General features: G+C 43.4%; 1 protein-coding gene across 2 annotated transcripts; it reads left to right on the top strand.

Annotated features, from left to right (window-relative positions):
* Nucleotides 1-3214: 3214 nt before the first annotated feature.
* LOC131696601 (DNA repair protein SWI5 homolog) lies at nucleotides 3215-15827 on the top strand. 2 transcript variants are annotated; one of them, XM_058987102.1, is made up of 5 exons: nucleotides 3215-3367; nucleotides 3936-3984; nucleotides 4640-4761; nucleotides 10837-10931; nucleotides 15143-15827. In XM_058987102.1, the coding sequence occupies exons 1-5, from the start codon at nucleotides 3351-3353 to the stop codon at nucleotides 15205-15207; spliced, it is 348 nt and encodes a 115-aa protein (XP_058843085.1). In that variant the 5' UTR covers nucleotides 3215-3350; the 3' UTR covers nucleotides 15208-15827. The 2 variants fall into 2 exon arrangements, with proteins under 2 accessions (XP_058843085.1, XP_058843084.1); XM_058987101.1 differs by having other exon boundaries at nucleotides 3218-3463.
* The last annotated feature ends 1783 nt before the right edge of the window (nucleotides 15828-17610 follow it).

Below are 17610 nucleotides of genomic sequence, written 5' to 3'. Positions count from 1 at the left end.
AACCCTAACCCTTACCATTCAACTAAAGCACAAGCTCCCTAGTTTAGAGGTAAGTACATGTCTTATGCTGATGTCAGTATTATTAACTCATCAGCCGCTAGGTAACAATCTGTTACAAACAGTAAGGGTCCAATTACATGCTCTTCCCAGTATTTTGACCCAAAATACACATGGTGAAAGCGTAAATGGAAAGGAATAAACTGGAATATGTTTGTGTTTACATGTCTTTCCAATAGTGTAAATGCACAGAGCAGATCAAGAACAGAGATGACTATACAATATTCCAATATTGATGACTGTAAGGATGACTTAGGAGCTAGACGGTTGTTAGTTTACGAGCAGCCCTGTGATGCACAGCCATTGAAGATGCTTCTGAGCCCTGTGCAAACAAGACTGGGATATGTGAGGAAAAAAGAAACCTCCCATTTTCTACCCAATTTGAATTTTGTGCTCCAACGCATTTAGAAGGACTGAAGAACAACAGCCGACCTCCCGCTGTCAAGCTGGTTTTTGCCTCTTTTCACCTGCTGAACCTAAGCAATGGATGGTATACTGGGAAATCTTCACCTGGACTCATAGGGTTCCTAACCCATAGGGGCTGCTGAAGCACCCTGAGGTAAACTATCTTAAGACTATTAACTTTGGGGTTAAAAAAGGCCAATGCAGTGCTCCCTGTAGGTCAGAAAGAGCTTCAAAGTGCAAGTCAAACCTTACATGTCACATTCCGAGCTGCAGCCTGACAAAACTGAAAAAATCTCTGTCATATGTAAACTGTGCCTGAGAAGTAACGATTTGTAACTAATAAGTTACTGTAATAATTAAACATGTTGTAACATGTTGTAGCTTCCCAAACACTGAGCACATCACATGACAGCTCCAGCAGCCACATTTCATTGACACGTACCTTTCCTTCGTCGTTTCTGTTTAGTCTTTGCAAGCCGCTCCGCACGCTCCTCCAGAGTTCATAACCATAGTGTTTAAAGCACCTGATTGATTGGTTCTGCTCTGAAATTAAACAATACATCACTCTTGTCTTTTTTTCTGTTTTTTGAAAAATGGAACTGGCTAATCTTCTAACCATCTGGCAGAATGTGAAGCAAGGTGTGAACCCTCTCTGGTTCCAGCCCTACCCCATGCATCTCTTCAGAATGTGAAGTAAGGTGTGAACCCTCTCTGGTTCCAGCCCTACCCCATGCATCTCTTCAGTTTGATGAGTTCCAGATGTGATGGGGTTTGTGCTCAGAACAGGCTGCTTCGCAATGCCTGGGCTTCAGTGTTTTGCTCTTTTTCAGAACGTTTGCAGTATTTATTATTGGGGGTTTCCAAGAGCTCTTGGTCTGTTTTATAAACAGGAAACTCCAAAATGTCAAGTTAACTTTGAGGGAAATGTGGGAACATTTTGGATAGGTCTTTCAAGGGTCCTCTAATTAAATTGTAGCTCTTATTTTTCAAAATGCAGTATTTTGGACACAGTTGATTTGTATTAGAGCTGCACAATATCCATACTTACTGCCTAATGCATTGTACTGTGTAGGGGTGTAACAACACACTAATGTCACGATATGATATGTATCACAATATGTTACAATGATCCTGATGGGCTACTTGTATGATACGTAACAATGATGGGCCATTTTGTTGAAAGACAATGATTAAATATGTGTATGTATTCACATCAACTATATTATGTACATGCCCCTAGTACTGAAACAATTAATATTATTACACATGCCCAATTAAAAAAAGATTTTTTTTAGCACAAGTGATGAGTGCAATTCATTTTTGAATGTCCCCTTGTGTTTTAATGATCTTTGCATTTATTCTGAGTGCTTGTTATTTCATTTGCATATTTATTTTTCACGTGAGATTATTTGTGTAAAGGTGCTTTGCTCTTCAGTTCTAGCAGCCTGCAATAGGAGAACATTCAATTTGAAGCTGCTTCCTCTTGAACTAAACTACATAAAGTAAAGTAATTGTAGCTAACACAATCATTCCAGAAATCCTACCTGTTTGCACTTCCATTATCTCAAGTGTGCAGTTTTGAAAGAAACACATGCATTTCCATTTTAAAGCATGGTATCTGGCACCACATTAAGTAACAGAAAGGCTGTAGTAGCTATGCCTCATTCGAAGGATATCTGTTTTACTCTGGGTCATTTCCCCTCAGGAGTGTCTTTTAAGTCAAAACATGTTACTGGCTGAAAGGATGAATAGGGGAATCATCTGGTTGATTAATGACAGGAAAGAAGCCCCTGCAGGGGTGGGGATAATTCCACCCTCCACGTGAAATGACCAAGACACTGCAACACTAACTGACACCATGGCTTGCAAACACAGATTTCTTTAACCAAGAGTAGTACCTGATATTAAGTTTTGAAATAAAAATGCTGTCCATTTGATGTATGGAATTATTTTGTTTCCTAAAATTACTTGTTATTGTGTCTATATCATTTTTTAGACCTGCCTTTATTTGTGTGGTGCCCCATAGATTTAAAAAATATTTGTGTGCATATTTATTGAAAACATTGTAGTAGCTTTGTAGATGCAACAAAAACACCAACATTTCAACAAATGTAAAATAGGAACATGTGGTACTACCTGCTGCTGCTGCTGTTGAAACAATAATAGATCGCTGCTGCCACCTGCTGGATACTTGCAAGTCTTGTTTGATATTCCTACCTTGGTATACAAACCATCCTATTTTAATACAGTGACTGCATTTAGATCTGCAACTGAACGGATCCAATGTGTGCTAGCCTATTACCTTCTGTGTTTAGTTATTGGTCACACATACATTATCTTTTCATGCATATGTTGCTTAGCAACTACTCCACAAACTCAATCGTGTTGTGATATATGACTAGGTAAAGCATGGTGAATACTATATACTCCATATCCTTTACTTCTTACATTTACACTTAAACATACAGTAATGTATAGCTCCGTGTGCACTAAGACAGTCCAGGCTTTTAACTCACAATGCATTCTGGTACTTGTAGTCCTGTATCTCTTAAAGAGGCTGAGTTAAAAGAAACCAGGCACAGTGAACACTAAACTTCCCCAGACTGTCCCAACATGGGACGATATGGTTTATCCAAGAAGCTTGCCACTGCCTTAATGTGTAAGACAAAAAGCAAAACCTTAATAAAACACTATGGCGCGTGGCTCATTCCTATTGCGTGCAGTTTGAGAGTTGTGTCCACATGATGTCCCCGTTGATCAAATGGATTAAGATAGAGCTTGCCCACATATCGTCAGCAACTGGAGGGCGCTCTGTGTTGTGATAGCGACGAATCGGGACTGAAGTTACAGCAAACAAAAAAAACGTGGTTGCGAGTCTTTGCAATGCAATGGACTCAGAGGAAAGGTCTGTCGCTGTCAGGGGTGATTCAGGGCAAACCAATGTAAACACCACGCCGTGGAGAAAAGGGTCTAGCCGCCCGGCGAAAGGCCTCTTCAGAAGGTAGTCTGCCGCTTCTTGTATGTAAACAGTTTTACATTCGTAACATAGGGAGCTAAGTTACCTTCTTTCGCACGTACGTGTGTGTTTAATTAATTACTGGGCAAACGTTAATTAAAACATTTGAATACTAAACCTAAACTTTTCATTTTACCAAAGTTAGAGTGCTGTTTTACTCTGCCAGGTATGGGTAGATAAATAAAATGATATATTTTAAGATACCGTTAATAGCTCTCTGTCGCATTAGTGAGAGAATATGTGTGCTGTAATTGGATATTCCTGTGTAGAATAAAACCGCCCTCAGTGCATGAGAAGATACAGAAGAAGACCGCAATGTTGTTAACCTGAAACAGTACCTGAGTTTCACAGTGGGGGGCGCTGCTGCGCGCAGTTTAGTTGTGGAGAAGAACCGTTGTATACCGCATGAAGGTTAATTCAGTTACTGTTTTGTATTTGTTTTGTTTCATTTTTTCAGAACACCTGTTAGAATTTCAAGGAATCTTAACACTGGCTTCAAATCTCCGGTAAATTAACTTCAGATTTTTTTTCTCAGTTTTGTATAATATAAATACATTGAAATTGCAGTCCCTCAAGTCTAACCTCTTTACAAACTCCAACTGCTGTGCCACACTGCACCCCAGTCCCTCAGCTCTATCCACTTGGCCACACTGCACCCCTGTCCCTCAGCTCTAGCCACTTGGCCACACTTTATCCCAGTCCCTTAGCTCTATTCACTAGTCCACACTGCATCCCAGTCCCTTAGCTCTATCCACTAGCCACACTGCCTCCTAGTCTATCATCTTTAACCACTAAACTACAGTGATTGCATCCCTCAATGACTAGGGGAGTCATGATGTTGCCATTTAGTGAGTTTAGAAGAGTAATTGCAACTACTTTGTGTATACAGTAATGTCAATAGGACATCAAACAAGTTACAGGCACTAAAGCTTAGTGCATTTATATAACTGTTTATTGTTTTTTTAATGTTTAACAATTAAGTGCCCAATGCAAACCACATTATCTGCACTTCTTATAAAATTGTTTACACCAATTTAATGGAGATAATGTTTTGCATCATCATTTTTTTGTGTGAAATACAGAGTGTGCAAGCACTGCATATGAGACCTCTGCTGTAATAGTAGATGACACAACTAAATGTGCTTTTGTGGGCTGCTGCAGCTCCTGTCTCCAGGCACCCCCCGCTCCTCCAGAGTGGACCAGGTCAGCCTTCGAGAGGACATTGAGGAGCTGAAGGGCAGACGGGAGGAGTTGAGCACACAGATTGCACTGTTGGAGGCTGAGTGAGTAAACCATTGTTACGAGTGGGGAGACAGAGTGAGTCTACACATTTAAAGAACTGTGAATCTTACAGTACGTCAGGACACCCCATGAAGGCAACTCCCAGCAAAGCAACAACACCGAAGAGCACTTGAATAAAGTGCTTACAAACTTGACAAAAGTTGCCTCGTGTTTCACGGCCTGTCGCTGCCTTGTGTAGTTTCTTGTTGAAAAATAAAATGCAGTGTGGTATTTAAGGGAAAATGTCATTGCTGTGGCCTGTTACGAGGTAATAATGGAATGTTTGAGTCAGTGAAGTATTTGAAGAGGGACTTACTGAGGAACCCGCCACAGGAATGCCACTATTACTATTATATTACAACTTTTACTTATTGATTCATTACATTGTGTTGGCCTGAAAAAAATCCATGGAAGAAGCTTGAGCATCCGGGTGACGTGTTTCTGCGGTAAGCAGTGGTTTAGAAAAGTGTCATCAGCAGTGCTTGAAAAAAACATCCGTTATGAACATCAGTCACAGGAAAAGCAGTGATTGGTACTGAAATGCGAGCCAATGCGTTTAGCTTCTGGGAGTTTCACAGGGTGTTATATGTTACCCTTTAGACCAGGGCACCTTCAGCCGCCTGTTATAATAAAAACGGAATTGCTGATTTGCTTGCTCATTTTAAACAGCTTTTAATTGAGGTCATACAGGCATTAAGAATCTGTTCCTTTTAGTAACGAACAGGGGTGCAGTGCGGGGGGGTCGCGGGGGAGCGCTGCCCTGCCCCCCCCCCCCCCCCCCCCCCCAATTCTCTTGGGCAGGGAGAGCATCGCTTCGATACTTCACGTTTAGAATATTGAACTGTTTTGATCCTATTAATATATGGAGATATACATGTGTGTAACCCATACAAATAAGCAAAGAATACAATAGCCCTAAGAAACTCTTGAGAGATAAATAATGAAAAAAGTTTGAATATAGCTTGCCTGATCTGGAACAACAGGTGTGAATAATGTAGAGAGGTGAAGGGAACCTGTATCAACGCTGTGCTCAGGTGTCAGCGTTTTACAATTAGATGTAATAATTGCAACAGTTCTTATTTTTAGACCCATTGTAACAGGGCGAGCAGCCCTGTACATTGTTTATTTATTTTTAGATCGGGGTCTCCCCCTCCGCCCCTGTGCAGTGTGTTTTTCTTTTGTATTTAGTTTTATTGTATTATATTTATGACGGCGTAGCGCCGTGTTTTGTTTATTTTTTAAAACGTGTCCTGGCAGAGGCGAGATCAGTGCTCGTCCTCTGCCAGGAGTAATAAGTAAAACTCGTGCAGAAGGTGGCCATCTCCCGAATTAATTAGGCGATTTAATTTGTTGCTAATCGGGAGATGGTCACCTGTTATAAAAAGCCTGCAGCTCTCTAGATCGGGGTGGGTGATAGAGACGGAGAGCGAGAGAAGGTTTATTTAAAAACTAAACTAAAGCATAGCATACAGGAACAGTGACAGCGACTGCCCAGCCTGACCTGTATGGTTTATGGTTTATTTATTTTGGATTTTGTGTTCGTGATTTGTTTTTGTTTAACCTTTTATTTTGCTCTGTGAGCGAGTGCTTTCTGTTTGAAATATTTATTTTATTTTTGGTTGCTTTAAATAAAACGGCGCCCGCGCCACTGCATCCTACCTTTTTGTTGTTGTTGTCCCTGCTTCTGCCGTGACGTCACCACTCAGCCATTCCTGCCACACGTGGTGTCAGAAGTGGGATCGCAGCGCCTCCAGGACGCAGGCAGAAGAGAGTACTGCAGGTTTTTTTTTTTTTTTTTTTTTTTTTTTTCGTTTTTTGAGTGTGTGGAGGGAGAAAAGGAGACTGAAGAGGAAGATGGGAGGAAGAAGGATGAGGAGACAGCAGCCGCTGCAGCAGCAACAGCCGCAGCAAGTCTGCCTTACCTGCCTGTTGGGGGAGGAGTGGTGTTTTAACTGTGGGGAGCCATGGCACATTTCCCCTGGCACCTTCCCCATATGGCAGGAGGAGGGGACACAGACAGAGGTGAGGAGGAGGAGGAGGAGGCAGAGAGGAAAAGTGGAACGAGGGGAAGAGGAGTGGTGCACCAACTGCATGAGATACGGGCATGAGGAGCACCACTGCCTGGAGGTCTTCAAAGACACGGACCTGGAGTGGGAGGAACCTGAACGTCCTGCGCCTAAAAGGGAGGAGCCCGAACGTCCTGCGCCTAAAAGGGAGGAGCCCGAACGTCCTGCGCCTAAAAGGGAGGAGCCCGAACGTCCTGCGCCTAAAAGGGAGGAGTCGGTGCGTCCACGGCCCAAGAGGGGGGAGTCGGTGCGTCCACGACCCAAGAGGGGGGAGTCGGTGCGTCCACGGCCCAAGAGGGGGGAGTCGGTGCGTCCACGGCCCAAGAAGGGGAAGGCCGAAGGTCCACAGCCCAGGTACCTGCCAGCAGAGGGGGAATACCTGCTGGTGCCGCCTCCATCTCCATGGGAGGACTGTGAGTCGCTCCCACCTCCGCCAGCAGAGGGAGCATACCTGCTGGTGCCATCTCCGTCTCCATGGGAGGACTGTGAGTCGCTCCCACCTCCGCCAGCAGAGGGAGCATACCTGCTGGTGCCATCTCCACTGCCCTGGGAGGACTGTGAGTCGCTCCCACCTCCGCCAGCAGAGGGAGCATACCTGCTGGTGCCATCTCCACTGCCCTGGGAGGACTGTGAGTCGCTCCCACCTCCGCCAGCAGAGGGAGCATACCTGCTGGTTCCACCTCCACCGCCCTGGGAGGACTGTGAGTCGCTCCCACCTCCACCAGCAGAGGGAGCATACCTGCTGGTTCCACCTCCACCGCCGTGGGAGAAGGACGTGTCGCTCCCACCACCAGCAGAGGGAGAATACCTGCTGGTGCCACCTCCGTCTCCGTGGGAGGACGACATGTCACTCCCACCACCGCCAGCAGAGGGAACATGCCTGCTGGTTTCCCTGTTGCAGCCAGAAGGGGAGGAGCCGCCTTCGCTGCCAGAAGGGGAGGAGCCGCCTTCGCAGCCTGAAGGGGAGGAAGCCCTGCCGCCTTCGCAGCCTGAAGGGGAGGAAGCCCTGCCGCCTTCGCATCCTGACGGGGAGGAAGCCCTGCCGCCTTCGCATCCTGAAGAGGAGGAGCCCCTGCCGCCTTCGCAGCCTGAAGGGGAGGAAGCCCTGCCGCCTTCGCCGCCTGAAGGGGAGGAAGCCCTGCCGCCTGAAGGGGAGGAAGCCCTGCCGCCTGAAGGGGAGGAGCCCCTGCCGCCTTCGCAGCCTGAAGGGGAGGAAGCCCTGCCGCCTTCGCAGCCTGACGGGGAGGAAGCCCTGCCGCCTTGGCCGCCTGAAGGGGAGGAAGCCCTGCCGCCTTGGCCGCCTGAAGGGGAGGAAGCCCTGCCGCCTTGGCCGCCTGAAGGGGAGGAAGCCCTGCCGCCTTGGCCGCCTGAAGGGGAGGAAGCCCTGCCGCCTTGGCCGCCTGAAGGGGAGGAAGCCCTGCCGCCTTGGCCGCCTGAAGGGGAGGAGCCCCTGCCGCCCTGGCCGCCAGAAGGGGAGAAGCCCCTGCCGCCTTGGCCGCCAGAAGGGGAGGAGCCCCTGCCGCCTTTACTGTCAAGAGGAAAGGAGCAGGAGCTACCTCAACCTCCACCACCACCACCATTGGGAGAAGTGGAGCTCCTGCTGCCGCCTTCATGGCCAGGGGCTCCCCTCCCGCCGTCGGCATCGCCTAGGGTCGCCTGTGTCTCCCTTGCGTCTCCTAGGGTTGCTGCCGGTCCTGCGTCGCCTCCCGAGGGTCCGCTGCCGCTGCCGTCGCCTCCCGAGGGTCCGCTGCCGCTGCCGTCGCCTCCCGAGGGTCCGCTGCCGCTGCCGTCGCCTCCCGAGGGTCCGCTGCCGCTGCCGTCGCCTCCCGAGGGTCCGCTGCCGTCGCCTGGGGTCGCCAGGGATCCTGCTTCACCTGGGGTCCCTACACTGTGGTCGGAGCCCCACGGAGGGGAGCTGCCGGCCATCAAGAAAGGGGGGGAGGTCAGGAGACCAGCTCCCCCAGCCGCACTTTCGCGGCCAGAGGTCATGTGGTCGGAGCCCCACGGAGGGGAGCTGCCGGCCATCAAGAAAGGGGGGGAGGTCAGGAGACCAGCTCCCCCAGCCGCACTTTCGCGGCAGGAGTTTGGGTGGTCAGAGCCCCACGGAGGGGAACTGCTGGCCATGAAGAGGAGGGGGAAGGTCAGGAGACCAGATCCCCCAGCCGCAATTTCGCGGCAGGACAGAGTGTGGAGGGAGCCCCAGAAGAGGGAGCTGCTGGCCACAAATAATTGGGGGGTGCTGGAGATTCCACCATGGCCACCCCCCGGAAACAACTTGCTTCCCCCTCTTCCGGGACATTGAGACTGAGGGGGGAGGTGGCCGTTGGGGCCATGTGTGCTTCGCACAAGGGGGGGGATATGTAACAGGGCGAGCAGCCCTGTACATTGTTTATTTATTTTTAGATCGGGGTCTCCCCCTCCGCCCCTGTGCAGTGTGTTTTTCTTTTGTATTTAGTTTTATTGTATTATATTTATGACGGCGTAGCGCCGTGTTTTGTTTATTTTTTAAAACGTGTCCTGGCAGAGGCGAGATCAGTGCTCGTCCTCTGCCAGGAGTAATAAGTAAAACTCGTGCAGAAGGTGGCCATCTCCCGAATTAATTAGGCGATTTAATTTGTTGCTAATCGGGAGATGGTCACCTGTTATAAAAAGCCTGCAGCTCTCTAGATCGGGGTGGGTGATAGAGACGGAGAGCGAGAGAAGGTTTATTTAAAAACGAAACTAAAGCATAGCATACAGGAACAGTGACAGCGACTGCCCAGCCTGACCTGTATGGTTTATGGTTTATTTATTTTGGATTTTGTGTTCGTGATTTGTTTTTGTTTAACCTTTTATTTTGCTCTGTGAGCGAGTGCTTTCTGTTTGAAATATTTATTTTATTTTTGGTTGCTTTAAATAAAACGGCGCCCGCGCCACTGCATCCTACCTTTTTGTTGTTGTTGTCCCTGCTTCTGCCGTGACGTCACCACTCAGCCATTCCTGCCACACCCATATATAAGAAATAATGTAGATAAAATAAGCTAAACATTTATTTAAAAAATAGTAGATAATAGCGACCCCTCACTTCTAAATATAGCACTACACCACTGGTAACAAACATGATAAAGGCTTGGTATATGTTCTGTAGCTCTTTAAAGCTAATAAAATAATTCCATAAATCTTACCTTTTTGTGCTCTGCCAGTCTCTGTCTGGTTTGACATTAATATTTTGGCATACCTGGCTTTTTAAATTTTGAACATAATGGTGCAGTTCACTGGGGTAATATTGTATACTTCATAATGAGCACAAGACGTTTCATTCCACCAGTTTGTATACTGCAAACTGTGACATTCTCTCGGATGGCTGCCATATTGAGGTCATGTGACCCTTAATGTTTTCTGAACACATCATGAAGTAGACAGCACACATTGAGCTTTGATCCCTGTTCACGAAGCTTTAATACATTTTTTAAAGTAGATTTATTATGTACAATTTAAGTCATACAAATGTTGAACACTGCTGTCATTTATTAAATAGTTTTACCCTGAACTGAAGTGAGCCTTTAATGTTTAGTGACCACGTTTGTTTTTTTTAACTGCTAGTCAATTTCCAGTGACCCTTTTAAAGATTCTTCTCAACTAGAAAATTCACAATTTGCTTAGGCCAGGTTCACAATAAGATGTACATGCACTATACAGCACAAGGGACCTTTACTAATAACTGTTCAATTTTTCATGATTGGTAGCAAAAGAATGAAGGAGCACTATGTTCTTGACCACAGTGTCCTTTTTCCACATGTCCATTTTAATTCATGTCTACAAAGCATTCTATCAGATATGCCCCTGACAGAGTGTCCCTGGCGATTTGTTTTTGTTCACAAAATCTCTACTATCTATTAGATTGTACCCACTTGTGTGATGTGCTTTCAAACCCTAGAATGTGAAGTCTGGCAATGCAGTAATGGTAATCTCTGAAGAATGATTTGACTTGCAGAAAGCTAAACGGGACCTTGTGTTTCCCTTCAACTGCAGAGGTTACAGTGTGGAAGAGCTGGACGAGCATATTGACCAGCTTCATGAATACAATGACATCAAGGACGTGGGACAGATGCTGTTGGGCAGGCTGGGTAAGGCATTGTTTGAACAGACTGTTCTGTGAAAAGGCCTATTAATATCCTGTTGTATAATTCCTATTTTTAATATTCTTAATTTACCTCCAATATTTTCCTGACGTTAAAAAATGAACTGTCCTCCATTCCTTTTTTTTAAATGCAGCAAGCCCATTTGCATTGGCCGAAACATCCTCCATCATTGCGAGTTAGCGAGAACGATTTCTGCTAGCTCACAATCCTAACTGGGTGTGATGGAGTCCCAGTTCAGTCTGATCAGATTTTCTTTATGCTGCTGATGCATACAAACTGGACTAATAAATAATATCAAATTGCTTTCCACGTGACACTAGATAACATTGATTAATAAATCAGCGGTCTCTGACAAATAAACCCTTAACTGTTTTGCACTTCCATTCGCTACATTAAACTGAAATATGCAGTTTTGAAAGAAACACGTTATACGCACATGTATTTTCATTTTAAAATGTTAGTACTTTTAGGTTAAAGAGTTTACCTCATTCTCAAGATCTGTGTTACACTTGCACTCCCTGGGTCATTTCACCTCAGCAGTGTCTTCTGGGTGAGGCATGTCACTGACTGAAGTCATGTCAGTCAATTGGGGAAGCAGCTGTCTGGCTAAGGGAAAGGTCCAATTATTTTTATTTCAACCCGGCTCACCGCTGCCACCCCTGTGCTGACTCGGGAGAGACGAAGACGGACACACGCGTCCTCCGAAACGTGTGCTGTCAGCCGTCCGCTTCTTTTTACTCTGCGGGCCCGCCATGCAGCCACCTTAGAGCTACAGCGTCGGAGGACCACGCAGCTCAAGGTAGCCTGGACTCGAACCGGCAACCTCCAGGCTATAGGGCGCATCAGCCACTTGGGAGCGCAAGGGGTGTTTTTTACGCATTAAAAAATATGAATGATGAATATGCTTAGCAATTTTGCTGCACAGCTTGAGTTTGCATGTTAATGAGCTTCTTGTTCTACACTGGTCTCTGGCTTCTCAAAGGTCAATTGTGAATATATTGTATGCGGTAGCTAGAAATGATGGAACAGCTTGTAGCCCGTCTGGGAATTGCCAGAAACACGTGACCATGAAGTTCAGGTTTTCCATTTTTTTTTTTTTTTAGAAATAACAGTTGATTCCACTCACTTGAAACATGTGTTTTTGACTGCTGAATAAGCAACTGGATTCTTGGTTTTCGATTCTGGGTTTCTCTGCACTGTCTTCAGCATGATTCGCAAAATCAGGTGTCCTCAGAGTTGGTCAAAAGCGGAGTAACCTTCCAGACGTGGATTAGTTTATCAACGAAAGTCGGTAAATTCCAAATTAAATGTGATGTTGTGCTTGATTTCGTTGTACCTTCTTTTCCAAAGGCTAGAATAACCATTTTGTCCCTTGAGTCATATTTATTTCCATATATATCTTCAAATGCACCGTTTAATCAAAGCATCCATTTTTTAGGAGTCGGCAATTATGTTTTATATTTTCGACCGTCCCTGATTTAGTTATGCACAATCTTAGCGGTTTACAGAACTGGAGAATCTCAGGACAGATCGTACTTTTAATATTATATTCTGGTTTATTGTGAAGGCTGGTATTGCTTTGAGGCAAATACCCCAGAAATGCTGTATCAACTAACTTAACACTGACATGATTGATTCGCACAGGACTAAAAAGATACAGGATGCCTGAGTTTTAAATTTTACAGAAGGTCCCGATGCCCTGTAAAAAAATCAGTGGACTTTTGTGATCATTATCTGGGATAAAGAAATGGACGGTTTGCACGGGACTAAATGTCACTGATGTCCCCCTCAACTTAACCTACTGTACCAATTTACCTATCTGTTACCTTAATTTTTTAAAGTAAATCTATATCATAAGTACAATATTCCGTTTTTGGAGTTGGGGTGCTTTATATTGCTATAGCAAGGCGATCAACAAGGAATGCTAAATTATTGTTTCTTTAGAAATATATAGTATGTGCACGCAGGCCTTTTGTTATTCCATCTGCAGCATTGGAATAAAAAAATGAAATTAGAATAAAGTTCTGTTTCTTCACAGCCACATGTTGTTTGTGATCAATAAAGCAAATAAGAATTGTTTTTGTTTTTATTGTAAAACAAAGTTTTTGTACAGTCGTTCAAAGTAAGGTTGTAGTTCATGCATACCCCAAGTTAGCATGAAAATTAGTGCTGGGACGAACACAGAATTTTCATGTTTGGATATTCGCTCATAATTTAGACATACGCTCAATTTAAATATTTGTTTATTTTCAAAAACTAATAAAAGCCATTATATTGCTCAGAACACAGGCAGAGACAGCATAACAGCAGGGGCAGGGGGGGGGGCGTGGCCTGTGTGTGTGCCTTCATTTTATAGCAAAACATTACAATATGTAACATGTTAAAATAGAAAAATATCCCAGGAATAAAGAACACGTTGCGTAGGCCTTACTTTACCCCAGCGAATGAACTACAAAACAAAGGACGCCAAACAGCAGTTCAAGTTGTTTTGTTTATTCCCAAAATAAAGTACATAAAGCTGACACCACATTTTATTTATTGTTTTACTTTTTTTTCATTCCTTGCCATTGCCGTTTCTCCACAGTAAACTGTGGCCATTGACACGTTTTCATAAAGTAATAACATGAGGTTTGCTTGTGCCTTTTTGTAGCTGAACAAGCAAATGAAAACTGACATTTTAGCTTTAAATACTGAAAAATAAAACAAACGTGGAAATGGCATTGTACAGTTAAGGAGAAAAAACTCACTGTTTTGGTTCTCGTGTATTATATAATATATAAAATCTATATAAAAATCACTACACAACATTTCCAGCAAGTTAGGCACTGTTTTAAACGAGATATTTCAGAATTATGTGCTTGCCTATTTTCTGTCCTCTGAGAGTCTGGCTCGCTCTAAAGCAGCACAACGCGTTTTTGACCCAGATGGCCTTCCATAGAGATCATTATGCGTGCACAAGCATAATCTGATTTGTTTACTTTTTGCTGTGTTTTTTTTTTTTATATATATTAATCTCGCATATCATACAGAGCTCTCTTTCATTTGCCATTTTTTAAACTGTCATGGTGACGTCAGGCCAGGAAGTAGACAGACAACAGTTTTGTGAGTGAATGCGCTGTTGCCCGGTTTAATAATAAATAAACAAAACAAATGGTTTACACAAGATAAAACACTCAAAACAAACGGTACGATGGCCAAAACAAACAGACAAAACAGAACACGGAACCAAACAAGTATCAATTGTTATTTCTAAGCTTTCCTTTGCTTTACATCCTGACTCTCGTTCCGCCTCTGAACACAGCAACCTCGAGTGAATGATTCGTGCCTCTATATATACAGCTGTGCCGGGACTCAACTGCTAATTAATCATTCACTTGAATCCTGGCACGTGAACTAATGTATGCAATCCCTGTGCCCACATACTAATACACATTTTGTCTGCACATTAAGTGTTTTTGCAATCCCTGTACCTAAATACAAATATACATTTTAAATCACTCGTGCTACATAGCCCAATTTATACCTCGTGCACCAATATATACACACCAACAGTAACACACACATGGGCGGTGCACCCTGCCACACTCTCCCAAAATACAGTTTACTCACATAGTATCTCACATAGTATCTTGGAGAGTAAACCCAAACTCTTATTTGGATTGCTGGTAAGGCATATAAATAGACTTGGCAAACAGGGGTAAAACTATTTTAAATGCATAGCATAACCATGGGAAAACTGAAACCTACCATGCAAAATATAAAGCATTTCAGCTAGCAACTTATTTTCATTGTTATGGAATCTCTTCTAACTCCCTTCACTTTGTTACCTGTGACCTCAGATGGCCACCATACTAGGATCACATAACTTAACAATTTCCAGATGATAAAAACCTAACGCTTCAAGATACTGGTGTCCCCCTGATTCTCTCTGTCAAGTTAAATCGTAGGTGTCTTTCATGAAAAATGAACCCTTTCTTGACTGTTTGTATGTTTTAGAAAGCTTAAGCTGCCACAATGTCAAAGCTTCATAACTCAGAAACCATATTCGGTAGTGACTTCATATTTAAAACCTACGAACAGTTTGGTAACTATGTTGCTGGTCAAGGCAGCAGGTCATGTGGCTTTACGTTTCTGCTGTATAGACTGTACACTTTGACTTTGTACACTTTTGACTTTATTTTTATTTTTATTTTCAGCGACAGTCAGAGGTGTGACCACAAAGGATCTGTATGGAGAGTTTGGCTTGGAGCTGGAAGACTAGCAGTTCATATCAACAGCAGTTGTTTCAAATGTATGCCCTGTAATGTGAATAAAAGACATTACACTCTTGCTAGTTCATGGCGTACTAAGCCGGTCATTTATACCCTGTTACAGCTACATTATGACTACTAATCAGTGTTACAGGAGTAATGAATGCATTGCCATAACAATGAAACATATTTGTTTTTTTAATCTACTGCACCACGTCTGTTACAGTACCCCCCTAGGAGCTGGGTTCACAGCAGGAATGGGGTGCCTTGGCCTTCAACCCTAAGAGTGGAATCAACAGCGTGGTGTTGTTTTATAAAGCATGCTCCAAACAACAGTAGGAAAAAACAACTGAGGGGAGTCAAAGCTCATATTTTATCGGTTGTTTTTTTCTACAATGCACACCTCCAGTACAGACGTACCCCTTTCTTTGCCCACTGCACTGAACGTGCAGGGACCATACCTGGGGGCCAAGTTTGGTGAATCGACCCGACTACAGCCCAGAGAGCATAGGTGAATTAAACAATGTGAGTGATGTTAAACTACTGGCAATATATTGCACCAATAGTGATCTATATTTTGTTCCAAATGTGAACAATTACAAATTATAATAAAGCATTGATTGTGTATCAATCATGTTTGTTTTGTTAAAACTTGTCTTTTTAAAACTCAACATTACCATCTCATCGTCATTTCTCATCCTACAAACTTTAACCTAGAACAAAGAAGAGTTACGGGGGACTTCAAATCTTAAAAAGAATTAACCCTATCCAGTATTTTAGATGAAACACTTCAACCTGAACCATAGTTGGAAATGAAGCTAGGAGACACTTTTCTAAACAGGGACAAGTGTATGGAATGGGTTACCAAATTGAATTTTTGATGCTCAATCATTGGGATCATTAGAGACCCAAATGAACAGACTGGCAATGGTGGACTGAAAGCCCTTCTGTCGTTCGTAACATTTTCTTATGTTCTTGTTTTGCGGTGTCTTGTCTTTTCTATTTAAACATTGTTAATCGCTGTGCTGAAACTGTGAGGGAAGAGAGGGCTGCTCTTAGTTTTAATTAGTGTGTAATGTGGATACATGTTTTTATAATATGACCAGAGCAAAGTTTTCTTATAAGTGCATCTTTATTGCATTGATTATCAAATTGTTATCTGTGAGGGGTAAAAGCCAAAGATAAACTGCAGTGTATGTGTTGTAACATAGTCACAGTGACCAAAGGGCAAAGGTTTCCCTAACAGCATTCCATGAGTTCTTAAGTTTATTTTGTTGTAATGTTTAAAAGTGTTCTTATCCAGCTCCTGGGTTCACATAGCCCCACTAGGGGATGCAGTATGTCAGGAAAATAGGTTTCATATGTTTTGCATACTGTATATCCAGAGAACAACTTATACTTATAGGGCAGCAGTGTGGCGTAGTGGTTAGGGCTCTGGACTCTTGACCGGAGGGTTGTGGGTTCAATCCCAGGTGGGGGACACTGCTGCTGTACCCTTGAGCAAGGTACTTTACCTAAATTGCACCAGTAAAAACCCAACTGTATAAATGGGTAATTGTATGTAAAAATAATGTGATATCTTGTAACAATTGTAAGTCGCCCTGGATAAGGGCGTCTGCTAAGAAATAAATAATAATAATAATAATACTATTTTAATGAAACTTTTTACAGTAAGTGTTTTCTTCAGCACAGATTATTGCCAGTATCAAAATACGAGAGTAAATGCTGATTGTGTTTTGTATAACTTTTTACCATCTAGAAAGTCTCATCTTAATGAGACTTTCTAAGGATCTTACTTAGCACAGTATTGAATGTAACATAATCTGAGGGTGTATGGAGGTTGTTTGTCTATCCAACTGTCGGTATGTACGTCACACTTAATTTGTACATAAATCTAGATAACCTTGTAATGAAGCTTGCTAAGAACCTTGTATCATAATCTGGGGGCTATATGAGGCTGCCTTTGGACATTAGGGTAATGTTTCTGAGAGAGCTTCCATGCAGATCAAAGCATATAACTTGGGGAGGGGGCTGACAGAATATAGTAATGCTTCTTCATTGTAGTTGTATTTTCTGAAAAGAATAAACGTCTGAAAATGTTACAAAAACAGTAACAACTTATATTAAGATGCCCGTAACTGAAAATGTGTTTTCAATGGTTTTAGTAAATGTGCACACCTGCTATCTACACCCTCAATCTGGAGAATAATACAAGGATACAGCACAGTATAATGCAATACTCATATTGTTATGGTTCTGAAGTCTGTAAAACTACTATAAATGGAAAAAGGCAAAATTGAAGTTACCACTGAAATCGTAACTAGCAAGAACACAGATTTAAACATCCAGGAAAACTTGGGATAACGTTGTGCTTGTTTTTCAACAAAATTCATTTGTGTAGCTTGCTCAGTCAT

The sequence above is a fragment of the Acipenser ruthenus genome, chromosome 15 (genome assembly GCF_902713425.1).
Source record: "Acipenser ruthenus chromosome 15, fAciRut3.2 maternal haplotype, whole genome shotgun sequence".
Classification (NCBI taxonomy): Eukaryota; Metazoa; Chordata; class Actinopteri; order Acipenseriformes; family Acipenseridae; genus Acipenser; species Acipenser ruthenus.
This window is presented reverse-complemented; position numbering and strand designations above follow the sequence as displayed.